This window comes from Catharus ustulatus, chromosome 8 (genome assembly GCF_009819885.2).
Source record: "Catharus ustulatus isolate bCatUst1 chromosome 8, bCatUst1.pri.v2, whole genome shotgun sequence".
Lineage (NCBI taxonomy): Eukaryota > Metazoa > Chordata > Aves > Passeriformes > Turdidae > Catharus > Catharus ustulatus.
The window spans coordinates 308427-336315 of NC_046228.1; the positions used below are offsets into that span (position 1 = coordinate 308427).

A 27889-nucleotide genomic window follows, 5' to 3' on the forward strand; every position below is an offset into this window, starting at 1 on the left:
AAAAGTTTTAGTGCTGCTGTGTTAGACACAGCTGTCAAAGATGCCCACAGGACAATGACTGCAAAGCTAGGAAGACAACATTTAAAGATTGTTACGAATTCTTTCTCACTTTCCATCTCTACTGCCTGTGAACCTGTGGTTTTGTGCTCTTTTACTGATTCCTTGGCCTACACTCCTAAAGACTTACTCTCTTCCCATCTTTTTGATTACTGAACTGGACCTTGTATGAACAAACTCTAAAAATATCCATTAACCCACAGTCAAAAAAAGTCCATAAAAATAAACACAGGTTCTTTGCTATTTAGCACACACAAAGAGAAGAATATCAGGTTTACAAACTGCATGTACAACACTCTCATTAGTAAAAAACCAAATTCCATTTTTTTTCCCCCTTTGCCCTCACCACAAGTGATGTGAAAGGACATGAAGGACACTGCCAGATCTCCCAGGACGTGGGGAGCCCCACCTGTGAGCTGGTGGTACCCACAGATTGCTCTGTGTAAGCCTTGGGAACACACATGTGCCATGCCACAGGAATGCCACAAAAACACATGCAGGTTTTAAAAAGAATAAATAGTATGAACCCCAGGAACTTTAATCGAACTCCTGCCCACTAACAAAGGCTGATGAATAACCTGGCTGACGAAATGCAGCTATGGAGGGAAGTGGACAATGACCAAAACTGCCAGCAGTTCCAACAAGTAATTTACAAAGACACCCTTTTATTCCTCTTAATTGATCATGTCTCCTTGAATTAAACAGAATAAACACATTATTTTAACTGTATTTGAGCTGTCAGGCCCTGTCTAGTGACTCCAGGAAAGGAGCACTGCAGAATGGGAACCTGTGCCCATGGAAATGCAGGGAGGTGTGACAGTGACTGGGACAGCTGGGCTGCAGTGAGGGCTCTGCAGGACAGACCCAACAGCTTCAGGGTCCTTTTCAACACTGCCCAAAGTCCTCCCTGGCCACGGGGGAGCCCCTCCCGTGCCCACTGCAGCTCTCCTCTCCTGCCCCTCTCAGCTCTGCCATCGCTGCAGATGAGAGCAGCACCATCAATGATGCTCTTCAGGAGAACAGCTGGGTATCCAAAACTCAGCTGCCTGCTTATTCAGAGAAAATGACTCCTTGAAAACGCAGGTGACTGTATTTTATCCTTTCCATTAACCAGAAAGACCTAAACACCTCCACCCCAGAGCACACAGTGCTGCAGTGCCAGCCCCAGTCCAAGAGCTCATCCCACTGCTGCACACCTACTGCTGCTCGGATGTAAAATGAACTTAAACCAATGAAGCAAAAATAATCCATTTAATGCTTATGCTCTGTGATGCATTTCTATGGGGTTTCTATTGTTGTTGTTACAGTGCTTCTGTTCATTCTTATGCTTTAGTGGTTCAACTGCAATTTATCAGCCTGGAGTGGAAAATACCTGGCACCTACTTAAAATGCATGGAGCTAGCAATAAAATTAACCTTGTGGCAATTGTTTTCCCACATGTTTGATAGACCAATGTCAGCTCATCTGTTAGAAGGAAATAAAAAAGTCAAGCCTAAATGTACAAAAAATTATGATGGAAGCCTTAAATAAAGCAAGGGTAATGCAAGTTTATTGAGTCAAAAATCAATCAATCAATGACCGAGTGGATTAGGAGCACCTCATAAGCCCCAAAGAAATAATTTGCCCAAACACTGAGATTTAACGGTAGAGGACCAAATTCCAACACTTTTAGGAAGTAAGTAATGAAAAATCAATTTGAAAGGAAAAACAGATCAAGAACCCTGGATTCTGACATGCCGACACATTTATTGCTGAATACCATTTCTTGGCTGACCCGAAAACTTCGGAAGGTGTTTATTTACTTTCAACACCTTCCAGAGATCAATATTTTTAATTTGGATCCGAGTTATTATTTTTCACATCACAGCATCGGGGAGTGGAGTAAAGTGGCTCATATTTTAGTGCTAAAAAGATCGATATGACAGTTTCACCTTCACTGCAGCCCCCCGCAGCCGCACGGGCGCACATCAGCGCGTCCCGGGGGGAGCGGTGCGTGGCACGGGGAGCAGGTCATCACCCAGCCCAGCTCCAGACAGCCCGTGATTTACCTGCTCATGAAGGGCCTGCTGCCCTTAGAAAACCAATCTTGCTTCTCCCACTTTATCAGGGCTGTCTCTTAGCCGCTGTACGGGAAGGGGGAGGGGGCAGGATGGGAGAGAAGGGGAAGGAGGGAGGGCAGGAGCAGAGCCAGAGACAATCAGTTTCACAAAGCGGATTACGTCCCTCATCGTAAATGCATCCATTCGTTTTTACCTTCCTTCAACCAGGGCACATCTGTAATCGATAATTAATTTTCCATAAATTTCAAAATATTGTTCTGGTGGCTGGAAGGAGTGGAGCACAGAGGGGAAGCAGGAGGGAGGATCCCTGTGCCTGGTGGGCTCTGGTGGCTCCGTCAGGACTGCAGGGCTGGGGAGCAGGCAGGGAGAGCCACAGAGCCTGGAGAGCATCTCCTATCCTGGCCAGCATCACCTGCCCTGGAGAGCATCTCCTGCTGCTGCTGCCCCAGGAGCCCCGGGCACTGCAGAGCGCTGCCCCAGGAGCGATGGGCACTGCAGAGCGCTGCCCCAGGAGCGATGGGCACTGCAGAGCGCTGCCCCAGGAGCTCCAGGCACTGCAGAGCGCTGCCCCAGGAGCCCTGGGCACTGCAGAGCGCTGCCCCAGGAGCTCCAGGCACTGCAGAGCGCTGCCCCAGGAGCCATGGGCACTGCAGAGTGCTGCCCCAGGAGCCCTGGGCACTGCAGAGCGCTGCCCCAGGAGCTCCAGGCACTGCAGAGCGCTGCCCCAGGAGCCATGGGCACTGCAGAGTGCTGCCCCAGGAGCCCTGGGCACTGCAGAGCGCTGCCCCAGGAGCTCCAGGCACTGCAGAGCGCTGCCCCAGGAGCCATGGGCACTGCAGAGCTCTGCCCCAGGAGCCCCAGGCACTGCAGAGCGCTGCCCCAGGAGCCATGGGCACTGCAGAGCTCTGCCCCAGGAGCTCCAGGCACTGCAGAGCGCTGCCCCAGGAGCCCTGGGCACTGCAGAGCGCTGCCCCAGGAGCCCCAGGCACTGCAGAGCGCTGCCCCAGGAGCTCCAGGCACTGCAGAGCGCTGCCCCAGGAGCCATGAGCACTGCAGAGCGCTGCCCCAGGAGCCATGGGCACTGCAGAGCGCTGGCCCAGGAGCTCCAGGCACTGCAGAGCGCTGCCCCAGGAGCTCCAGGCACTGCAGAGCGCTGGCCCAGGAGCTCCAGGCACTGCAGAGCGCTGCTCCAGGAGCCATGGGCACTGCAGAGAGCTGCCCCAGGAGCCATGGGCACTGCAGAGCGCTGCCCCAGGAGCTCCAGGCACTGCAGAGCGCTGCCCCAGGAGCCCCAGGCACTGCAGAGCGCTGCCCCAGGAGCCCCAGGCACTGCAGAGCGCTGCCCCAGGAGCTCCAGGCACTGCAGAGCGCTGCCCCAGGAGCCATGGGCACTGCAGAGCTCTGCCGCAGGAGCCATGGGCACTGCAGAGCGCTGCCCCAGGAGCCTTGGGCACTGCAGAGCACTGCCCCAGGCACTGCAGAGCGCTCCAGCCTGAGCCTGCCTGCCTCCACTGGCACACACCATCTGCACAGGCACCTTGCACCTGTCCTGGGGCTCCAAACCTCCCTGCATCACCATCAACCCCCAGGGTAAGAGACTCAGATGCTGCACAAACACCAGCAGAGCGCTGCTGAAAAAGGACAGGTGTCCTAAGTGCTGAGAAGAGCATTAACTGCAGGTTTTACTGCACACAGGTCAGTGATGTGCAGGTCAGGTATGGGATGTGTGTGGCACAAAGACAGCCCTGTGGCACTTGAGGGGGCAGAGCTTGGAAGACTCAAGTGTACCTGGGCATGTGTGCACTGCACAGGTAACTGCTGCAGGCTGTGAGGACAAAGTACTCTCATGATGACAGAACAACTCAAAACCAAGAACTAACTGGACACCCCAAGTGATTTTGTAACAAAATGGTGATGTCCAGCCCCAAGAAGTCATTGGTGATAGGATAACATAGCTGTTACTTGTTATTTAGTGCAATAAACAGTTCCTTAAAAGCACAGCTCAATTGAAACCAGATGGACACCAAAATGGGAAAAGCATCTACCAGTAAGAAGCATTTATGAGGAAATCTCACACTTTCCTCTTAGTGTGTCTTAGAAAACAAACAGCAGAGACAAGGAGGAAATGTGTCCCTGCAAGATGGGCTGCTCCAAAGAACACGTTCTTTTCTCAGCATAATTAATAGCTCACACTCTCTAAAAAATTGCCTTCATGAAGTCCTGTGCTTGGAAGAGTGATAAATGACAGTCATCCTCCTGGGGTGTGTTCCAGAATACTAACTGAAAAGTAAATGCAGGACTATTTCTCCAAATTATGTATCCGAGCTAAAGGTCATATTAAAGGAGCAGCTTTATGTAATGACATTAACTGAGAGCCAGCAGCTCCTGGCTCACTGACAGCAGCCCTGCAAAGTCAGGGTAAGGAGACTCCCCTGGGCTGCTGGGGACGTGAGCAGCACCCAGCACAGCATCCCCAGCACAGCATCCCCAGCACAGCATCCCCAGCACAGCATCCCCAGCACAGCATCCCCAGCACAGCATCCCCAGCACAGCATCCCCGGCACAGCATCCCCGGCACAGCTCTCGTGTATGGAGAGGGACTGACACCATTCTCAACTCCAGCCCAAGTCCTTCTGGATTCCACAAGTGCAGAACTGCAGGGACTCACAAATAACCCACACGTGTGCACGGTCACCTGTGTCTTTGTGACATGTTAGAAGGGATTTCACTGCAAGGCATCTCATTTCCCAATTAAATCTCACAACTCAGTAAGTAGTCTTGGATTGTTGATCTCTGTCAGTCAGAAACCAAAGGGACCCAGGCTGACAAATGACATTTTTTACTCTTACGTTAGCATTAGGAGATCAGAAAAGAAACACAAAAACCTGCCTGAGACTAGCCCTAGGATCCTGGTGCTCCCAGGGGCTATTTGGCAGGGAACAAGTCTGTGAGTTGGTATCTCTCACCTGGGAGAAAGGCTGGAAACTGAGGATGTGTCCAAGGCTGCTGGAAAAACATCCCTCACTGGATGTGCTTTGATGCAGACACAAACCTTGGAAAATGCTCCCTGGAGTTCTCCACCCCACCATCCTGGCTAAGGAACACATCCTTCCTGCTCAGCCAGCACAGACACACGGCATTGGGCTGGCTGGGAATACCCTCTGCATCTCTGAAGGACACTTACAAACAACGTGCAAACAAATAATTGGTTGGGTCATGGTTAAAGACAAAAAACTGAAGCAGACCTGTGGTGCACTGGAAATCCTAGAAAAATGACTGCCAAGTGACTGCCTCCAGTTTCACAGCCTGGTTTAGGATTGCTTCATCTAAGTTTTTTTTTAGTTTGTATTTTCCAAGTGTTCTAATTTTTTTAGGTCAGATTTTTCTCACTCTTTCAGGACCACTGGAGATACTTTTTTTTTTGTCCATCAAAAAATAATTTCCATATACAGAAGAATAACCCTTGTCTACATGGAGACATTACCAGTCAATATGAATTTACAGCAAAGAAGCTCTTTTGCACTTCCACAGAAAACAGAAATGTCCAAATTATATTTTTATCCCTTCCTTCCCCATGTACCTCACCTCTGGCCCATGGCAAGTGTTCTCCCACTGTGCCCAAAAGCTCCAGTCCCAGCAGAAAGGAGCCCTGGCTCCTGCCTGGAACACACCCATGGATGAAGGTCCAGAGTGTGTGCAGCAGATAAGCTCTGCTTCAGCCTGAGAGCCCCAGTGCAGACATCCACACTCTCTGCTCTTTGTTTCACACAGAAATTAAACACTCCATCTTTTTTGGAGACCTTTTCAGGAATGCAAGGCAGATAAGACTGCAGCCTTCTGAGCCTGGGTTTAGTAAGCCATTACTGTAATTAGCTGAGACAAAAATTCTTGCAAAACAAGTTAGGGAGGGTTTGTGTTTTGTTGTGAGTTTTTGGTATTTGTGTATGTGTGTGTTGGTTTGATTGGGTTTTTTAGATTAAAGTTATGATTTACTTTGTCTTCTTCTATCCCCCAGGGGTACACACATTCACTGATCATTAGGACTTTGCTCCCAACATCCTCACACATTCCCCACCCGTGCAGACATCCTTTTGCTGACATGATTCCTTACTCTGGTGCCAAACCATCAGCTGTGAGTTTTAACAGGAGCCCCACGTGAATTCTGGCCCAGTTTCTGGGCAGCCCCATAACTTCCATGGCCATGAGCTGTCCCTACAGGCACATGCTGTGCCAGCCTGCTCCCAGGGACAGGGACCAGCTCACCACTGCCTTGTGCTGACTTTCACACACTCAGATTTCCACCTTCCATGGTATTTACAGCGTTTAACATTCCCTCTTGGACAGGCTGATGCCCTTTCCTGTCCCAAATGAAACTTTGCTCTTTTACTTGATTTTGGGAGAACCAGAATCTACTTTTCAGCTGCCAGTTCCTGCTCAGAGCACATTTTTTACTGTGCTTGTTACCAAGCACAGGAGCACTTTGGCCCCAGCAGCCCTGGCAGGGAGGGAGCCCTGCCCAGGACACAGCACTGGGAAGGGTTTGTGGCTGACCCAGGAGCAGTGCCCACCACTGCTAGAACCACTGCTCACAGCAGGTTTACTTCATTCAGGAATCAGATTTTACATCTCTCTCCAACATCTTTTATCTGTCTGGAAAAGATGGAATAGAATTAAACCAACCCCAAACTCCTTTACACTTTGATATGCACAACCAAAAGAAGGGAACAGATAACATCCCTTCCCAGCTGCTGCCATCCACCTCTGGAGACCGGGTAATTATCTGTTTATTCGAAAAAATTGTTATGATCAGTTGTTTTTTGTTTTGTTACATTTCTATATGCTAATAAATCACTGCCAGTATGGCAATCTGTGTTCAGTGTAAAGGCCAGAATTGAGACAAAGCTGTTCTTGTACAGTCAGCCACTCAGCAAACAGCAATATTTGGGACTGTTTGGACAGAGGCAGCAGTGTCTCAGCCAGAATTCATGAGTAGAAATCACTAAATTTGTCAAAATGACTAAACCCCACATTTCTACCTTTTCCTCTTTTGTTTCACACACTTTGCATGTCAGACAAATTATCAGGAAAATACTCCTTGTTTGACGTTTCATTGCTTAATGCTTTACTGGTGCAGTAAAACAAGACAACTGCTGAAATTATAGGAAAATAAATTTGTAATTTCTTCCTCATTTAGCCATTTTTGAAGCTTGTGTATAGGAAAGTCATTAATGTTATGTCCTCCTATCGACGTTCCAAGCCTTTCAAGGGATAACTAATGTTTTTTCTATACTCTTCCATGTGGCCAGTTAAATTAGACACATTATTTCTGTGCTGTTAGGGAACACTGATCAATAGATACTTGGAAAGCCCTCTAAAACGAAGTGGAAACACTTCCTCAGTGTCAGAGGGCTCCAGTTGGGGTCTGCACGCTGCAAACGCTGCTGAATGCACCAGAGCAGTGGGAATGTGTCTGAGGCATTCCAGCACTCCTGCCCACACCTGGAACACCCCTGGGGCACTGCTGTGCTCTGGCAGTGCCCTGGGAAGGGCTCAGCTGACACAGGGGATCAGAGCCATCAGCCTGGACCAGCTCAGCACCCCCAGAGCCCTGGCCCTTGCTCGGGGATGTTCAGTGCCTGGCACAGCAACAGCCACACCTGAGACAGGTGACACCAGGTGACAACACAGCTCCATCCTCTGCTCCCATCAGCTTTGATTTCACGGTGGAGTGAAGCTGCCCTCCCAGCCTTTCTGCATGGAATGGAGGGTGAGCAGTGGAACCCAGCTGCCGTGGGATGTTCAGTCAGGGCTGAGCAGTCTCATGGATTGCTTTCTTTTTGGCTACAAATGCTGCGTTATAACATTATTTCAAACACTAATAAACCCATTAATTACTGTCAGTAAACACCAGACACCTGATTTTTCTAGAGTCATACTGATCTTATTTAATATTAATTCAGTGCCTCAGACAAACACATTAGCAAGTGCCTTAAGCAGCATTTCATAATTTCTCAAGCAATTATTTTCACATTTTCCAACCTCACATCTTTTCTTGAAAGCCAGAGCTGTTCCAAATCAAACATTTTGTCACACAAACCAAATTCCACACATGCATTACCTGAAAACAGCTGTTAAAAACATGAAGGCTCTGCTCGACCATTGTGTAACTGGCCCTGCCCTTCACCCTACCACAAACAAATGCAAACAGCATTTCTGGCTGCTCCAGACCTGGGGCTTTTTTTTTTTTCTTGTAAAAAGACAAAACTTGGGAAGTAGGTGCTCAAATTTCTAAAGAGGACCCCCATGTAGGGCTTTGAAAACATCAAGTTAAAGCATCTCCTGTAAGGCATTTCCTGGGGAAAGAGAGTGCTCAGGGATGGGATGGGATGGGATGGGATGGGATGGGGAAAGAGAGTGCTCAGGGATGGGATGGGGAAAGAGAGTGCTCAGGGATGGGATTGGATGGGATGGGGAAAGAGAGTGCTCAGGGATGAGCAGCTGAGCACAGACACCGAGCAGCCCTCTGCTCCCCTCTCTGCTCCCCTCTCTGCCCTTGGGAAGCTCCCAGACTCTGGCCCAGCCAGGAGGTTTGGGGTGAACACTGGCAGGGAAGCAGAGCCCCTGTGCCCACAGAGCACAGCAGGTGCTGGAGACAGGGACAGGAACAGAGGGACACCCAGCCAGCTCCTGGGGACAGGGACAGGGACACCCAGCCAGCTCCTGGGGACAGGGACACAGGGACACAGGGACACCCGGCCAGCTCCTGGGGACAGGGACACAGGGACACAGGGACACCCAGCCAGCTCCTGGGGACAGGGACACAGGGACACCCAGCCAGCTCCTGGGGACAGGGACACAGGGACACCCAGCCAGCTCCTGGGGACAGGGACACAGGGACACCCAGCCAGCTCCTGGGGACAGGGACACAGGGACACAGGGACACCCAGCCAGCTCCTGGGGACAGGGACACAGGGACACAGGGACACCCAGCCAGCTCCTGGGGACAGGGACACAGGGACACAGGGACACCCAGCCAGCTCCTGGGGACAGAGACAGGGACACAGGGACACCCAGCCAGCTCCTGGGGACAGGGACACAGGGACACCCAGCCAGCTCCTGGGGACAGGGACACAGGGACACCCAGCCAGCTCCTGGGGACAGGGACACAGGGACACCCAGCCAGCTCCTGGGCACAGGGACACCCAGCCAGCTCCTGGGGACAGGCACACAGGGACACAGGGACACCCAGCCAGCTCCTGGGAACAGGGACACAGGGACACCCAGCCAGCTCCTGGGGACAGACACAGGGACACAGGGACACCCGGTCAGCTCCTGGGGACAGACACAGGGACACAAGGACACCCAGCCAGCTCCTGGGGACAGGGACACAGGGACACAGGGACACCCAGCCAGCTCCTGGGGACAGGCACAGGGACACAGGGACACCCAGCCAGCTCCTGGGGACAGGGACACAGGGGACACAGGGACACCCAGCCAGCTCCTGGGGACAGGCACAGGGCACAGCAGGGACAGTCACTCAGGGAGGGATGCCACCACAGCCCTGAGCCCTGTGCCTGTCCCAGGACAGTTTTACCCTGCAGAGCCTGTCCCAGCTCCCTGCCATGGAAATCTCCTTCCTTTCGCTGTGTTCTTGGACTGCAAAGAAACTGTGCTAAAACAAAAAGCCAGAATACAAAACTTTTATTCTGTTCATAATGAGAATCTCTACTAGCCATGCTTTTCCCTCAAAATTCTTTACTGTTTGAATAGAACAAATTTATTTATTAAATGGAATTATTATTCAAGACCTATGTAGTTCAAGTTCTATGTTCTTCAAGTATTGTGTACTATAACAAAAGGGGAAAAAAGTTAAATAAAAATGAAGAATTTGAGCTTTTTTTTAACCTTTAAAAAGCTTAAAACATTTGATTTCTTTTTGCACTCAGAGACTATAGTGTACAATTTAATTTCAAGTATTTCAGCTGATTTTCAGATACATGTATTCCCACAAAAACAGTTTGTAATTATTCTTTACAATAATTTTTTCCTAACCATGTGGTCTATTGCACAACTGCAGGATGAAATTCTGAAAATAAAATCCATAGCCCACAGAAAATTCAATTCTACATGCAAATTCCACAGCTGATACAAAACAGTATAACAATTCTGTGGATAAAGAAGATGCTTCATCACCAATTTTCTCAGCACCAGCACATTTGTAAACAACAGACATGCACCCTTGGTTGTGTTACTGGGCTACTGACCTGTGAAATCCCTCACTGTTTCATAATTACTCCTCCTCTCACAATTATATACAAGTGTCAGGAAACAGGTGGAAGACAAGTCATGGCTCCCCAGCAAGAACTCTGCTGAGGGGTTGAGAGAGGCATTTCAAAAATGCATGGAAAAAAAGACAACTCAAAACCAGAGGAAGGTTCTGCTGGGACAACACCTTTCAGATTCCATTTCCCACACAGAAGGGATTGGAAGCTGTTACCTGACACACAGCTTAGCTCCCTAAGAAACTGAGTGGGAGATTTCATTTCAGGTGGCTGTAGGTAAATGTCCCTGTCACAGAATGTGAACACTCCTACAACCATTTTCCCAGGATATTGTCAGAAGCTGTGGGATTCACTTTGACATTCACCAACTTCCATCACGGACTGGTTTTTGCTCAATTAAAAGAAGATAGAAGCTAATGAAGAGATGCTCCCAACTCTGCATTTCACCACAACTGCAAAAGCAGGAGGCTGTGAAGGGAAAGGATTCTGAGCTGCAATGAAGACGATGAACATGATGAGGATGGACACAGCGAGGTAAGAGCTGCTGGAAAATGCAGAACCAAAGTCTCCAAGTGCTGATCCCTGGCAGGCACTGCCACCACGAGGCTCCAGCCTGCTCTGCATTTCCCTGCAAACAGGGTTAAACTCTGCTGTTCCCATTTCCCTTTCTCTACCACACACACCTCGCTAGAAACACTTCTGTGCCTGGCTGGAGATTTGCTTCTGGCGTTTTAGGGCCTTTATCAGGAATACTGTTGTGTTTTTCAGATGGTTTTATTCCTTTCATTGTGCAGTTAGGAGAAAGCAAAGAGCACCCAAGTACCTGAGGAGCCAGCACCCACACAAACCAGAGCTCTGCTGCCAGCTTTGGCCACGGCCACCACACAGCCCTGCACCTGGGAGCCTCCCCTGCACCAGCCTTACACCTGCTCGAGTGCCAACAGAAAAATCCCCAAAAAATCCCAAAGGACTGGCAGAGTCAGATTTGTTTAAAAACGTTTATATTCACCACTCAGGAAAACAAAACAACAGTGAGACAGAGGGAAGATTTGCTCAGGAGTGATGTGGAACACTGATGGTGACAGAACACTTGCAGGTTTCTCATCTGTGCCTCTCAGAAAGGAGTCTGGACTTTTCTCCATCCCAGGAAATTGTTCCCTGGATGAAACTCACAGGAGTGAATTTGAGAAGAGTCTGAATGACTCTCCTGGCTCCTTCTGTGGCATCACCTGCACTTGCAGAACATCCCAGCCTCCAAGCCTCCCTCCAGAGATCGCCACATCTCTGCCACCCACTCAAATTCCTACTTCTCTGGCTTGGCATAATTTTTACAGGTAGCAGTATAAAAATAAACACTGGTACAAATCACCTTTCTATGGAAAGGAGAGGGAGGAAGAAAGGACAAGATGGAAACAGGCTCATGTGGGCAGTAAAAGAAAATTCTCTTGAAGTCTACAGTAATGGAGAAGCAAGCAAACACGCTCTGAAGTCTCCTGTTCAGCAGTGGGTCACGGTGACAGTGACAAATCTGAGACAGTGATCAACATCACAGTGGCAGCAGAGCTCCTTCTCCAGCCTCCCCAGGGCCAGAGCGCTGCTCCTGAAAGACACCTGAGTGTGTGCCCAGCGTGTGCCCAGCCTGGTGGCAGTGTCCCCAGCGTGTCCCCAGCCTGGTGGCAGTGTCCCCAGTCGCAGTGCAGGGCTCTGAGGGCTCCTCCAGGGCGTCCAGCACCTGCATTGGGCACTGCAGCCCTGAGCCCCAGCAGCAGTGCAGCCCCAGCAGCAGTGCAGCCCCAGCAGCCGTGCAGCCCTGAGCCCCAGCAGTGCAGCCCCACTGCCCCAGCAGCAGTGCAGCCCCAGCAGCAGTGCAGCCCCAGAGCCCCAGCCGTGCAGCCCCAGCAGTGCAGCCCCACAGCTGCAGCAGTGCAGCCTCAGAGCCCCAGCAGCAGTGCAGCCCCAGCAGCCCTGCAGCCGTGCAGCCCCACAGCCCCAGCAGCCGTGCAGCCCCTGCAGCCGTGCAGCCCCAGCAGCCGTGCAGCCTGCAGCTCCAGCTCCCTCTCCTGGGGAAATCCTGCCTTTCTGCCAAGCCCTGGCATTCCGTAAAATTGTTAATGAAGAAGTGGGCTGAGAACTCATCACCATGTGAATTCCCTCAATATTCAATTCAATTACAACTCTCTTCCTAAATCATCTTTTTTACTTGACCAAACTCTAAATTGACAGAGCTAATAAGCTCAGGAGAATCAGTGTACACCATCCATTTCTGGGAACAGGACGATATTTTCTAAGATGCATTAATAACTATGACAGGATTTATGTACAAGATAAATTCATTTCAATTTCCTTTTTCAATTAATGGCCAATTATTTGAACCCAGCTCAACCAAAAATATTACTCAAGCATCATTAATCTAACAAAAATTAACTTTACTATTCTCTCAATAACGAGCAGATATAATTTTAAGGTACAATAACACACATGAATAACATGTTGTCCGTGTGTATTCTCAGGAGCCCTCTCTCACCGTGCTGGCTCAGTTATTGCTCCTAAGGAGAGTGACTGGACCAAGGGCTGCCCTGGATGCTGCTGCAGCCTACCAAGCATTATCCACCTGAGAGCAGGAGCCACTTCACAATAAAGAGATACTGCTACAGAGTGTGTGAAGTAAAAACAATCCAGGGGGATAAAAAGAAAGCACAACCTTCTCCTGCTCACTCAGGCTCACTGGACTTGCTTTTATCCTCAGTGTTGCCACAGCCTGGTGCCACCCATCCTCAGTGAGGAGCAGGGGGTGCTGCACAGCCTGGGGACACAGCCTGGGGACACAGCCTGGGGGACACACAGCCTGGGGGGACACACAGCCTGGGGGGGACACACAGCCTGGGGGGGACACAGCCTGGGGGGACACAGCCTGGGGGGACACAGCCTGGGGGGACACACAGCCTGGGGACACACAGCCTGGGGACACAGCCTGGGGGGACACAGCCTGGGGGGACACACAGCCTGGGGGGACACAGCCTGGGGACACAGCCTGGGGGACACACAGCCTGGGGGGACACACAGCCTGGGGGGACACAGCCTGGGGGGACACAGCCTGGGGGGACACACAGCCTGGGGGACACACAGCCTGGGGGACAGCCTGGGGACACAGCCTGGGGACACAGCCTGGGGACACAGCCTGGGGACACAGCCTGGGGGGACACACAGCCTGGGGGACACACAGCCTGGACAGGGCACTCCCAAACAGCAGCACACAGGCAGGGGCAGCAGAGGGACGTTTGGCTCCCCACATCCCCAAGGATCCGTGCCCCACGGGCAGGACACCCCACGGGCATTGACTGACCAGCGCCTCTGCCACCCCAGCGCCCCAAACCCCTCGGCCTCAGGAACTGAAGAGCAGCTTTGGCAGGTGTGGGAAGAAAGTGTGCCAGAAAAATGCCTGTTAGCACTGTATTCTTTATTTGTAACTCACCCCTGTCCACCCCTGGGTGGTTATTACAGGGAAATTTAATTTCAACCGTTATCTCACCAAACCCACCCTTGGAAAGTGGGGAGCTGTGTGAGCACAGCAGCCTCTCCCCTTCAATCCACTGGTATTAATAAAATCCTGCTTGCAGCTTGAGGCTCTGGTGCTGTTTGAACACATCTCTCTAGTATCAGAAATGCTGCTTTTGAAAGGTTGGGATTTGTTTGGTTTTTTAAAATGTGAATGAAACCCTGCTATGCAGTGAACAAAGTACACCAGGAGGAGGAGGAGGAGGAGGCTGGAGCCTCAGCCCATCCCATCCAGAGCCCAGGGGCATTTGGTCACTGCAAGGTCACCTTGGGCCTGAGCAGGCACAGACAGTGCAGGACTCTGTTTAATTTTAGAACTAAACCTGTACTGGGGGCAGAGCAGGTACCACGGTGCAGAGGGTGAGGGCTGTGCCAAGCCCAGCTCCCAGCCTGCACCCCAGCCCTGCAGGCAGCACCGACTCCCTCCAGAAAAGATTCTCTCTCACCCACAGAAACCACACGTTCCACACAGCAAGAGGCTCCAAGTTCCACTGGAGTTCCCTCTGCCTTCTCTGGACAATGGAAAGGAAGCCAAGGATTTGCTGAGCAATGTAAGACCTGAACTGAGTACTCCAGAAATCAATAAATACGAGGCACAAAACAAAACTAGACTTGATCTAATTACAATAAAAATGCCACTGATTATATATTTTCATATAAAAATAGTTATGGGTGTGATGAAAACATCAATGTATTTCTGACTGATATTTACCTTCAGTACGTTTTCTTAGTCCAGAAAAAACATCTTATTTACCATTAACTTGGGTTGTTTAAGAAGTATTGACATGCCAAAGCTCAACACACCCAACTATTTTTGAGTAATTCTTCACATAGAAAAGTGGTAAGATTCATAATTTAGCCCTTACACAAAATATACCAAGTACAATAAAATTAGCAGAGAATGTAAACAACGGGATGTTTAGTAAAATCAATGGAAATGCAAAGACCTGTTTTATTACAAGTGAAGTCCATTCAGTATAGTCACAAATAAAAACTACAATGTACTGGATTTTTCAGCTTCTCAAATTTTTACCTATTTCCATCTTCTTATATCTGTCTTTTCATTAATTGTACATTCTCTGACAATCAAACTCTATGTAAGATTTCATACAACAAAAGAAAGTACCATGCTTTCAAACAGGGATTTACAGGAGGCTGTGTTACACAAAGCTTTGCCAAGTTATTTGAGTGTCTGAAATTTAGCACATGAAGCAGTTTATCCACAGGACTGCTGTGGGTATTTCCAGTCAGAGCTGGAACAGCAGCCCAGCTGCCAGTTTAGTTAATCTGGCGTTTCTGGGAAGCCTCTGTCAGCCAGTGGAGGCTGTCACCAGCAGCTCTGGGCTCAGCCCTGCCACCTTCCAGTGCTGACAGCACCAGCTCCAATGCAGCAGCTCTCTGCCAAGAGATCCAGCTTCAGGTCATTGTCACATCAGATAAAGCTGTGCCTCTCCCCAGTGTGACAGCATCTGCTCTGTCCCTGTGTGCCCTGTGACCCCTGCTGCTCCCCTGCCTGGCCCTAATGAAAACCTTGAGTGCCCAAATCTGCCCCTGCCAGCCTGAGCCCTTCCCTGGGACAGGGACCTGCCCAAATCTGCCCCTCCCTGGGACAGGGACCTGCCCAAATCTGCCCCTCCCTGGGACAGGGACCTGCCCAAATCTGCCCCTCCCTGGGACAGGGACCTGCCCAAATCTGCCCCTGCCAGCCTGAGCTCTTCCCTGGGACAGGGACCTGCCCAGATCTGCCCCTGCCAGCCTGGCCCCCTCCCTGGGACAGGGACCTGCTGCCCCAGCACCTTCCCCAGCCCTGCACTCGCTGCTCTGGGTTTATTCTGTGTGTGTGACAAGTTCTGATTGGCAGGAATCCCACACAGTCTCACCCTGCCATCATTCCTGGCACAACAAACACAACCCACAGAACCACAGCTCTCTCCCTCATCACGGCACCCACCCTGCTCCCCACAAATCCCAGACCTAAAAACAGCTGCTCCTACGCCACATCTGGTGTATGCAACTGTAAATGACAAATCCTGATATTAAGCTTTATGTCTGGGATGATGCAAAATGATCCATTTTGATCCCTAATACAATGTGGATTATTAGTTTTTAAAACCAAGTTGCTCCACCAGAGACACCTCTGTTTTGCTGGTTTCTTATTTCTGATGTGGAATTTGCACCTGTGCAGCTGTGAGCTGCAGGCAGAGGCTGCTGACAGTGCTGTCTCAGATCGTGCTGCCAGTCCTGGCAGCCAAGCTGAGTAACTGTGGGCAGCAAAATCTGCTTTAGCTGTGCTGGAGCCAAGCCAAGTAAAGCCTTTCATAGGAAGTGATGCCAAAACTGGTAAAAAAAGGGATGTGAGAGCAGCAGGGATAAAGGTTGAACAAACTAAAACTACTTGGGCTTTTCCTTTTCTAAAGCAAATAACATTATACAATATGTATGATAAACATTTATATTTCAGAGAGCAATAATATAATGACAAAGCTAGCATCTGCTGCCAAGGCTGTGCCTTAGAAGGGATGGAAAAAGGCCCACAGAAGTTAGAGACCTCTGCAGTCAAACAGAACTCCCAAGGAAACATGGAGACACATGACACGGTACAAGGCAAACCACACTGCAGATAAGAGCCAGACTTTACCCTAAATGGACACAGCACATGTGAAACCCCTGCTCTCTCACACACACTCTGAGCAGAGGAGCTGGAGAGCTGCCAGGCCAAACCACGTGTGAAAACCATCTCTGTGAGCGTTTGGCTCCCGACAGCAGCGCAGGATCTGTCGGTGAGGACAGAGCATTCAGTGCCAAAACGCAGACTAACAGGCCAGGAGGTGAAGGAGCTCGCCTCTCTCCTTTCTGGGATTTTGGGCTTTGCTTCTGAGCCACTTCTACAGTCAGTAAGGTACAAAACAATAAGGTATAAAACACTCCTCTAGCACCCAGCATTGCCCCCGGTGACAGGAACACAAATCACTGAGTAATTGCTCTTCCTGTGGGTTCTGCCTGTTCCACACTGAGCAGATTCAGCTCTAGAAGGTTCTCACAGGTTACAAACAGCCTGCCATGTGGAGTACACATCAAACACTTCTGTAAACCCATTTTGTATCTCTAAAGTCACCACTTCAACAGAGGGTAATTTAAGGAAACAATAGGAACATGGTTTTGGTTACATTATTTCCATAATTGTTTCCAAATTATTTTGGTTACATTATTTCTGTAATGCCATAACATTGATACTAGCTCTCTTTTCCTTCCCCTCCTCCTTTATTGAATCAATATGTTGGCAGAACATTTTTCCCCTGGAAGGCCCATCTTTAGTAAATAAAGGATTAGAAGAAAAAAAAAAAAAGCAAAGTAATATTTATGACAAGAAAGGGAGAAATACCAAGGTGGTTGGGGAATACTGCAAGAAACACAGTGTCTAGAACATAATGCTGGTGTGTGAGACAAGAAACCACATTAGTTCTTGAACTGGGGACTTTGCAAAAACCAGGGTTCTTCACAGAGACACAAACAGCACAAATCTAACTGGGATTCCCGTTTAAACTCTGTAAGAGTCTTTTTATCCACCATAACACCATCAAATCAAATCAATGTACCTCATGCTAAATAAAATAATTTCAATACTATGAAGTACTGTGGCTATTCTTAAACAAACATAAAGTATTTTATATTTTTGTTTCACCTTCGGTTAAACTACAGCAGTGAAATAAAGAAATTTACCGTGAAATGTTCCTGTGATTTATAGTTCTCGTCCAGGTAAACCCGAGCTCTGTTGTAGTCTTTCATTGCATCACTCGATAACAGTTCTCTGAGAGAGAAAAACACTGACATTAAAGGGAGGCACAGAGGCACAGCTGTGCCCCAGCGCTGCTCGGAGCTGTGACATCCCAGCAGTGCCCAAGGGATCCCAGAACCTTCCTGTCCTGGGGAGCCTCGGGGACACAGGGACCCGGGCACGGCCCCGAGAGCCCCCGGTACATCCCGGGCACATCCTGGGCACTGCCTCCAGTACATCCCGGGCACGGCCCCCGCACACCTGCGGCTCTAGCGAGGACCGCAGGGTCCCCGGAGCCGGTCGGGCGGGACTGGGAAAGGTGCGGGGTTTGTCCCGGGATTTCGGGATTTGGGATTTGCGCTCCAGTGCCATTCAGGCAGGACTGGGAAAGGCGCGGGGTTTGTCCCTAGGATTTGCGCTCCTGTGCCATTCGGGCAGGACTGGGAAAGGCGCGGGGTTTGTCCCGGGATTTGGGATTTGCGTTCCGGTGCCATTCGGGCAGGACTGGGAAAGGCGCGGGGTTTGTCCCGGGATTTGGGAATTCGGGAATTCGGGATTTGCGCTCCGCTGCCCGTGCGCGCCGTTCCCGCCGTCCCCAGCAGAGGGCGCGCGCGGCTCGCGGGCTCGCTCCGGCCCCGCCGCCCTCGGAGGCGCTCCGTTAATTATAAATTATATGTAAATTAATTATAAATTAATTACATCGGGATAAATTAAACCGGGATAAATAACCCCATCGCGACTGATCGCTCCTGCCCTTGTCCCCGGCTCGGGGGCCGGGCTCTGCCCCCACTTACTTGACGAACTTGTCCACATGAGACATCGACGCTTCGTAGTTCTTCCCTCCGAACTCCTGGCAGTGCAGAGCCATGAAATGGGGCTTGTGTGCATGGACAACCTGCAACACAGAAAAGCCGGTTTTAAGGCTGAGCACATAGCAGGAACAGCAGATCCGGGCTCAGGGAGGACTGGCAGCTCCTCCTGAGAGGTGACTGCACAATCAGCAGCCAGGGGAGCACCATCTGCTATCCATGGAAAAGATTCATCATACCCAAATTATTATCCCAAATATTTTTAACTAATATTTCCTTTCTTAAGCTACAACTTAATTCCTAGGTTATATATATATTTTAAGAATATATTTTAGTATTTATATTTAAAATATAAACAAACTTTTCCAACTCCCCTCAAAGCACGCCTTAACCTCACCACACAGTGAAGAACAGCTAAAAAAAGGGGCTGCTCCCCATTTCTGCTCCTTGTCTTGCTGCTGGTGCCCTGCAACTCTGAAAAGGCACAGATGCAGCAAACCTTTGCAGTCCTGCTTTTAATTATTTACATCAACAGTGACATCAACAGTGACTAATATTACTGTTAAAAGGTCTTTAGGAATCACAGAATGGTTTGAGCTGAAAGGGACCTGAAAGCTTCTCTCATCACACTGCACTGGCAGGGAATCCTCCCACTCCAGCCCTGCCCAAGCTGGCCTTGGACACCTCCGGGGATGGGACACCACACAAGTTGTTTCTTTCAAACAGCAGTGCAGAGAAACTCCATTTGATGTGATGACAGAGGGAAAAATGCTTCATTCCTGACTACACAAATAACCTCATTAGACAATCAAGCTCAAAGACTCTGAACTGAAGATCAGCAAAATCTGAACTGCAGCAGCTTCGGCTGAGCCAGAGGCAGCCACAGGTCCCTGCTCTGAACTGGCACCTTCTGCCAGCAGCAGAGCTTGGGGACACAGCAGGGAGGGACAGGGACAGAGCCAGAGCCAGGCAAGGCTCAGTACCAGCACATCCCCTCCTCAGGGACATCCTGGACACTGCTGTCCATCCATGCCCTGTGTCCTGCTCCTCAGGGACACCCTGGACACTGCTGTCCATCCTGCCCTGTGTCCCTCCCTCCTCAGGGAGATCCTGGACACTGCTGTCCATCCGTGCCCTGTGTCCCTCTCTCCTCAGGGACACCCTGGACACTGCTGTCCATCCTGCCCTGTGTCCCTCTCTCCTCAGGGACACCCTGGACACTGCTGTCCATCCTGCCCTGTGTCCTGCTCCTCAGGGACATCCTGGACACTGCTGTCCATCCGTGCCCTGTGTCCCCTCTCTGCTCAGGGACATCCTGGACACTGCTGTCCATCCATGCCCTGTGTCCCTCTCTCCTCAGGGACACCCTGGACACTGCTGTCCATCCTGCCCTGTGTCCCTCTCTCCTCAGGGACATCCTGGACACTGCTGTCCATCCTGCCCTGTGTCCCTCCCTCCTCAGGGACATCCTGGACACTGCTGTCCATCCTGCCCTGTGTCCTGCTCCTCAGGGACATCCTGGACACTGCTGTCCATCCTGCCCTGTGTCCTGCTCCTCAGGGACATCCTGGACACTGCTGTCCATCCTGCCCTGTGTCCTGGCAGTGGCCAGGGGGCTCAGGACCAGCAGACAGGGCACTGGGACCGCAGTGCAGAGCCAGGGAAGCCTGGCAGAGGTGTGTGCACACCAAACCAAGCAGAACCCGGTGTCCTGCCGTGCCCAGGTCACACTGTGAGCTGCAGCTCTGCCAGCCCACAGCAGTCACCCCTGCAGGAAGAAGGGAATGTCCTGCCGTGTTTCTGAGTAATTTCCAGCAGTCACCTCCTCTGTACCTCAGCTTCCTGGTCACTGAAACGTCTTGGCACTGACCTGCCTGCTGGAACATTCTGAGCTGAGCTGCTGGCACTGTTACTGGGTGAAGGGAAAAAGCAAATACTCCCACTCGGGTGTTTGATGGTCACTGAACACTTCCATTAAATCATTAATGCTGGTTTCTGCCAACACAGATATTACCAGCTTGTTTTAAAGCATGCCATCATCAGTAGGATGGAGAATGAACCAGAGCAGGACCCAACAGTAAGTTTAACTGGGGGGAAGGAGGGGGAAAAATTTTAAAAATAAAAAATAAAAATAATAATTAAAAAAAGTTAGGTGACAGACCAGATATCCAAAAACGTATCTGAAATGCAAGACATGATACCCAACTAACTGGGACATGCTTTCCTCTGATATGTATTTCCCATCACAGCTTTACAACAATTAAAACAGTTTCTGAGGTGTCCCTGCACAGATGCTCCTTTCTGCACAAGGGAGACCAGAGCCAGCAGAGCCAGCAGCAGTGAATGGCAGCACGGAGTTACCTGCCTGGGTCACTCTGTTCTGTCTGCAGAGCAGTGCTAACCCAAGCCAGCCCTGGAACAGAGCTCTGGGTCAGAGCTAAGCCCAGCCCACCCCAATTCTCCTGTGCAGCTCTAGACTCCAGGTACTTGGAGAGCTCTCTGGAGTCACCACCATCATCACTGCAAGTGTTGAACCCTGTAAAGCCAACACAGCCACTGTCACTGTCCCTCACACTCTCACCTGCTGAGCATCTGACACCATTGAACTGCTCTGGGTCTGCTGCACTAACAGCTCTTCTCACACAGCTTGTGAAAATAGAAACTGGTAGAACAGAAACACAATAAACTATTTCCAGTGAGATTTAGGCACAAACAATCTCACAGGCATGAACCATCAGTCACAGGGAGCCCTGAATGGGCAGTCCTGCAGAGAGACAACACTGGAGAACAACTCCACTGTGCTGAAGGAGCAACAGAAAACACTTCCAGGCTCTGAAGATGCAGGACACAGTTTTTTTGTTTGCATACAAATCCTTGAGAACTTGAAATCATAGTGGGTATTGGGGGAAAAAAAAATTTAAAATTATGTCATTTTTAATGGGGAAACAGCATTGGCTTTATAGCAGTGAGGTCCTTGTGGCATTCCTTGCAGGTTAAACCTCTAGAACATACCTGAATATTAGTTATGTCCTCTCATATAGTAAGTACCTTCCAACTAAAAGCAAATTGGCTCTGCTTCATTACCTTTTACTAGTTTTCTGCTCTTATGGGAGAACAAACAGTACATAATAATGAATAATGAATACTTCAGAGCCGAAAACTCACAGCTGCCAGAGGTTAAAGATCATACATGAGACCACATAAATAATGAATTTGCATCCACAGCAGCACAATGTATTTACAAAGCTGGGCACTATTTTCAATTCTGGATATGCAAAAACAGTGTAAAGGAAGCCAGAGTCAGGAGCTGTTCTGGGGATGTGGTGACAAAGCGGGACGCTCCAGCAGAGCTGAGCACGGACACAGAGCTGGTGAGGAGCACAAGGCTGACCCCTTCCCATTGCTGCAGGTGTTTTCCTGTTTGGGAATGGGGAGGGGACCCCAGGGATGGCAGGGGGGGTCAGGCTGGGCTGGAATTGGGCCAGCAGCCAGCACAGGACACAGCCCATGCTGCTGGCCAGCCTCTCCCACAGGGCAGCGTGGGCACCAGAGCTGGACCCCAACCCAAGCAAGGACTGGAGAACAGGAGCTTCAGCCTTGGTGTCATGCAAATAGGACTGCTTAAAAAAAAATAGCAAATTATGAGCTTTAGCTTCCCTGTGAGCTGTGAAATACAATTTAACACGCGTGATCCTAAAGCACTTCAAGTATTTTTAATTTCTCTAAGCCTGAGGAAGAGGAGGCTCCTCCTGGGGACCAGGCACCCAGAACCAGCATCCCCCACGGTCACAGCCCAACAAACAGCCCAAGCAGCCCCACCTGAGGAAAGCACCCGCTGAAAAAGGGCCCAGACCTCAGCTTGGGAGGGCTGCAACAGAGTTTTTCCATCCCCTCGAGTTAAAAACACCCTTAATCACCCCCTCTAGTTAAAAAAGCAGCATTAAGTTGACTAAAATAATTAAACAACCTTTGAGTGGCTGGGTGGGGTTTTGTTGTGTTTTGGGGTTTGGGATATTTTTTTGGGTTGGTTTGGGCCTTTTTTTGGTTGTTTTTCTTCCTTCTCTCCGAAGGGTGACACACAAAGTTCCCACGCAGCTATACCAAGATGACCTTTAGCTATTAGGTAAACTTTTAACTTCTGTATTACTACAAATAAAGGCTCAAAATACTCTCAAACACATCAGGCAACATGGAAAATTGCATTAGGGGAAAAAACCCTCTGGCTCCGAGTTTGCATCTAAAATGACCACGTGCCACAAATGCGACACAAAAAGATTGTTACTAAAATCAGTGCAGATTTTCAATGGTTCCAGCTCCTGAACTCCTCCTGCCCCAAACATGAGGCCAGTGCAGATGGAGAAAGGGCAAGGGATGGGGAAGGAGGCAGTGAAAAGGAAAAGGAGTCCTAAGTAAAGAAATAAGCCAATAAAAGTCTTCAGTGGTCCTACACCCTCTGCTTGCAAACAGCTTCCTGCACGTTCTTGGAGCTCGTTCCCCTGGATTTTTTCCTGTGCACTGACACAGAGGCTGCAAGCCAGGGCATGGGCACCTGGCACAAGTGGGACAAAATTCCCATTGCACATTCTATGAATATTCTCATTTGCATGGCAGCTACTTCCCCAAATCATCCCACTGCTCGTTACTAACATCCAGCTCATCCATCATCCATTTCCTGGTAAGAAATGAAGTCTTTCCCATCACACCCTAAACACTCCAAAACTCTGTTCTCAGGCTGTTTCCACTCTCCCCCAACAATCCCTCTCCCTCCTTGTTTCCAATGTAGGTTAAGAGAATTTTTGCTGCAAAGAGGAGTCCAAATTCAGCTCCTTCAGGCCAAGTTACCAGCACTGGAATTAGGAGATGGGGCACAAGCCCCAGCACTCCACTGCATCCTGCCTCCCTGCAGGGTGGCTGTTCCAGCACTCAGTGCAATTCAATTTTCAGGGCCATGCTGACACATTTGCTCACAAACATTTTTTCTTTGGCTTTGACTCCAGATTGCCTTCAACTGCAAATACAATTTTCTGCTTTGAACACTGGAAACCAGAGCCAGCTCTGAAAACCCTGGGATCTGCAGCATCTTTCCCCCAGCCTGCTCCTGACAGGAACATGGGTTTAGCTGCTGAAGTGGCACTGTGTGGCACAGAGGGTGACACAGAGCACAGGGTGGGTGGCACTGTCCTGAACAGCAAGGGCAGGATGGCTGTGCAGGAGCTGGAGGTCCTTGGAAATGCATAGAGCCTGTAAGTCAATGGTAACCTGTAAGTGACTTGTGTTCACCCATGACAGCAAATAAAATCCCTTATTTTAACTTACTGGAACTTAGAAACAGGTCCACAAAATGCTGTTTAAACAACATGCTCCTTGACACCCATTCAAACACATTATGGGTTTAATTTCTAGAAACATTTTAAACTTAGAGAGGTGATGGTGCTTCCTTTTCTGTGGAGAACATTTTGGCTGCTTACACAAGCACCTCATCCTCAGAAGTTATGCAAACTGCCCTGACACAACTGCATATGCAAATTGAATTCCTCAGAAGAATGGAAAAAACTGCTGTTGTGGTTTCTCTGGTTTCAAGTTTACGAGAGGCAGCAGAGTGCTTTTCCAGAGCTGCTGCTGAGCCCCAGCCCAGAGGTTCCACCAGACCCCGTGGGGCTGCACACAACAGTCCCTCTGAGGCTGCACATTTGCTGGGCTGCTCTGAAGCCTCAGCCAGAACGGTGCTCAGCAACTTTGGTACAGACATGTTTGCCTTTTCCCTGAGGAGCTTTTTGTCAAGTTTTGTTCCACTTCCTCCTGCGTGGTGCGAGCAGCCAGCCCGGAGGGGAAGCAGGATAAAGCCAGCAGCAGCCACGGGCAGCACTGCTAGCTTGGTCCTTTGCCTATCTTTAATTTTTCTTTTTAAAAATACAGTTCTCAGCTTGCAGGGACAGAGGGCAGGGGTATGGGGAGGGAGCAGAGCAGAGCCCCCCAGAGCTGAGGGATGGGCTTGGGTCTCTCAGCAATGCTCTCCCTGTCTGGAGCCTGCAATGAATCCATAATTTCATTCCTCTCTGGAATTCTGTGCACACAGTAATATTTACTGGGCCAAAGACAGACCATGCTGTCATGTGCCAGGGGTCCCTGCCTGCAGACAGCAGCAGCTCCTTCTCCTTTTCCTGTTTTCCACAAATGCTCCCGAAGCGTTTCTGCAGCGCTCACCCCACTGCAGCACACAACGGGCACACAGGGACTCTCCTTGATAAAGATACCTAATAAGTCAGGTGATGACAAAAAACAGCCAGCCATCTAAAAAAAAACCCAAAAATAAAGAGTTCTCTGTTTGTTTGTATTTCCTGCATAGGAAGAGTTTTTCCTGAAGCTGTGGAGGGTTGGAAGCACAACCAGCTGAGACACTTGGACAGTACAAGCATCACGTACACACAACCAGGGTGGAAGAAAACTAAAGAGATGAATCTGAACTTGCAGATAATAAAGAATGTAAGAGTGGTTACTGCACCTCGGGTTTCTGCAAATCTCTTACATTCACCAGTAAAAGTGAATTGCAGTACTCTACATCAGTGTAATAAAAGTCACAGGCTGCACTGGTAACCTGAGAATGGAAAGACTCACGGGATGCTTTCAATTACAAAAACAAAGGATGAAATACTGCTAATCATGTTTTCTGCATGGAGTTTCACTTTAGAATTGGAGCAGCACCGTTTTGTTGTTTCACTATTTTTCTGTCAGAGCTGCAGGGCTGGTAAACAATCTTGTGTTGGCCAGGTCAGGCAGGGCTTGGCACAGCCTGCTGTGGCAGCAGAGTGGCACACCTGGCAGGGTGTGGGGCTGCAGGGACTTCAGGGTCTCTCAAGGCCCTTCTGTGGGACCCAAACCCCGTGGCACCCAAACCCCGTGGGACCCAGGACCCCTGAGCTGTGCCACAGTGCCAGCAGCTCTCGCTGTCACCCAGGGGTGGCACCTCCCTGCCCCAGCAGGGCTCACCTCCTGTTCCTCACTGCAGCTCCTGCAAGTTCAGCCAGCCTCCACTGCAATTACAGAGTGTGAGAGGGGCTTCTGTACTTAAAAATATCCCCCACACCAGAAGGTTACAGTACATTTTATAACATGGGCTCAACGTCAGCATTTTCACATGACCAAACAAGAAAATTGTTAAGAAAGAGCAGACACAGGACAGATTTATTGCAAAGCAATGCCCAAAATTGTCATTTCAATTTAAGGTAAACTGGACTTCCAAACTGTAGTTTTTGTTTTTTTTTTAAGTACTCAAATAGATATCTTACTCCATAGATTTCAAAGATGATTTCATGCCAAACTGAAGCCAATTTTATAAAACCTGAATATATTTTTTTAGGCGGAGAATTGTTGATGAGAACAAATTGTGCTTATATGCTGGATTTTTATAATGATCACTTAAAAATCCAGAAAGAGACATTTTCAGAGTTGTCTTTTACAATTAAAAAAATCACTATAAAATAGTAATTTCACTTCACAAAGCAAAAGAGCCTGACATTACTAATTAGGTCAATAAACAAAGATGCACAGAACTCCATGAGAAAATAAACTTTACCTTACCTGATAAAATTCCCGAAGCCAATTCTTCTGTAAATTTTCTGGCTGAAAAACAAAAGGCAAAAATTAATTAAGAGTAAGAGAAATCTATTTTTACAATAATATTGTGCTGTTACTGCTTTCCTCAGTGTATTTAAGAAGGGAGCTTTTGTCCCAATTAAAGCAAGAAGTACAAACATCCTCCATGATGCCACAGCCCAGACCTCACCTGGCATTCCCAGGTCCCCCTGATTCTCCCCCAAAAAGGTGAATTTTGTACACGACTGCACAGTGTTTGTACCCACGGGTTCTCAGGCATGGCACACCTGAACTGTGCCCTATCAGAGAGGCACATTCACTACCTGGGATCACAGGGGGACATTCAATAACTGGGGATCAGGGGGGCACATTCCCCTCCTGGGGATCAGGGGGGCACGTTCACTACCTGGGGATCAGAGGGGCACATTCCTCTCCTGGGGATCAGAGGGGCCCATTCACTACCTGGGATCAGGGGGCACATTCACTACCTGGGATCACAGGGGCACATTCACTACCTGGGATCAGGGGGCACATTCCTCTCCTGGGGATCAGAGGGGCCCATTCACTACCTGGGATCAGGGGGCACATTCACTACCTGGGATCAGGGGGGCACATTCCCCTCCTGGGATCAGGGGGCACATTCACTACCTGGGGATCAGGGGGGCACATTCCCCTCCTGGTGATCACGGGGGGCACATTCACTACCTGGGATCAGGGGGGCACATTCCCCTCCTGGGATCAGGGGGGCACATTCCCCTCCTGGGGATCAGGGGGGCAGGGATCCCTGGGATCAGGAACTGCTCCCTGCCCATCCCCAGGTGCCCCCGCCTGAGCTCCAGGTGACCCCTGTCCCTCACACAGCCTGGCTCAGAGGGATGACAGTGCTTTTGGGGATCTCATCCCGTCACACCTGCCAAGGACAAACTGGGGCAAGCATTTCCACATTCTCCAGGGGTTAGAGAACAGAAGCAGCACATCTGCAGTTAAGTGCAAAGTTCTGTCTTTCCAGCAGCAGATCCCAGCCTAGACACGATCACAGGGGGAGGGAATTGATTCGTTGAGCTTTATCTTCGATAAAAAGACTTCTGGATAACTTCTGCATCCAAGGGGGAATAACAACACAGATCAGCATTCCTTGTCACAGCAGTGGCAGGAACGTCCCAAATCAGTGGGAGCCAGCAGAACCTCTCCCACCGAAAACCAGAACCTCATTCCTGACAGAGCTCTGACACCACCTGCCCCAAGGCAGATACACAGCCATGAACCCCATCACACACAGCCATGAACCCCATCACACACAGCCATGAACCTTCCCTTCTCCCTCCCATCAGCTGTGCTATTTTCACAGCTGCACAAGAACTGGAGCAGCAGCAGCAGCAGCAGCCCTGGAAGGAGCCCATTAAGTTCCAGTAACAGCTCCCAGAGAGGGAGCAGAGGAGCCTGTGCCCTGTCAGAGTGCTCTGGCCCCGTGCCCACAGCTCAGAAGGGCACTGCCCACTCCCAGGGCTGTGCCCTGCTCCAGCAGGGCTCCTCTGCCACCACCACATCCTTTCTTCAACCAATTCTGTAACCTAGCCCTCCGCCTCAGCCTCCTCTCCAGCCACCTCACATAAATGAAACAATCTGAAGTTTTGAAGGACTGGAGATAACAATCAAGTAGAAAGATAATTTATCTTCCTCTTATTTTTCTGTCTAAAAATAGGCAAATTATATTTCATGTCTTCCACAGACTTTGGACTTCTTCCTATCCTTTCTCTC

The 27889-nt window shown here is 49.7% G+C and overlaps 1 protein-coding gene across 3 annotated transcripts in view; it reads right to left on the reverse strand.

Moving 5' to 3' along the window:
• Nucleotides 1-27889, reverse strand: part of INPP5A (inositol polyphosphate-5-phosphatase A) — a 182043-nt gene that overhangs the window by 109803 nt on the left and 44351 nt on the right. For all 3 annotated transcript variants that reach the window (XM_033066179.1, XM_033066180.2, XM_033066181.2), the window contains exons 2-4: nucleotides 26117-26158; nucleotides 18524-18624; nucleotides 17675-17762 (exon numbers count right to left, since the gene is read on the reverse strand). In XM_033066179.1, the coding sequence (XP_032922070.1) occupies nucleotides 17675-17762; nucleotides 18524-18624; nucleotides 26117-26158 (231 nt within the window). The remainder of the gene's footprint in view (nucleotides 1-17674; nucleotides 17763-18523; nucleotides 18625-26116; nucleotides 26159-27889) is intronic.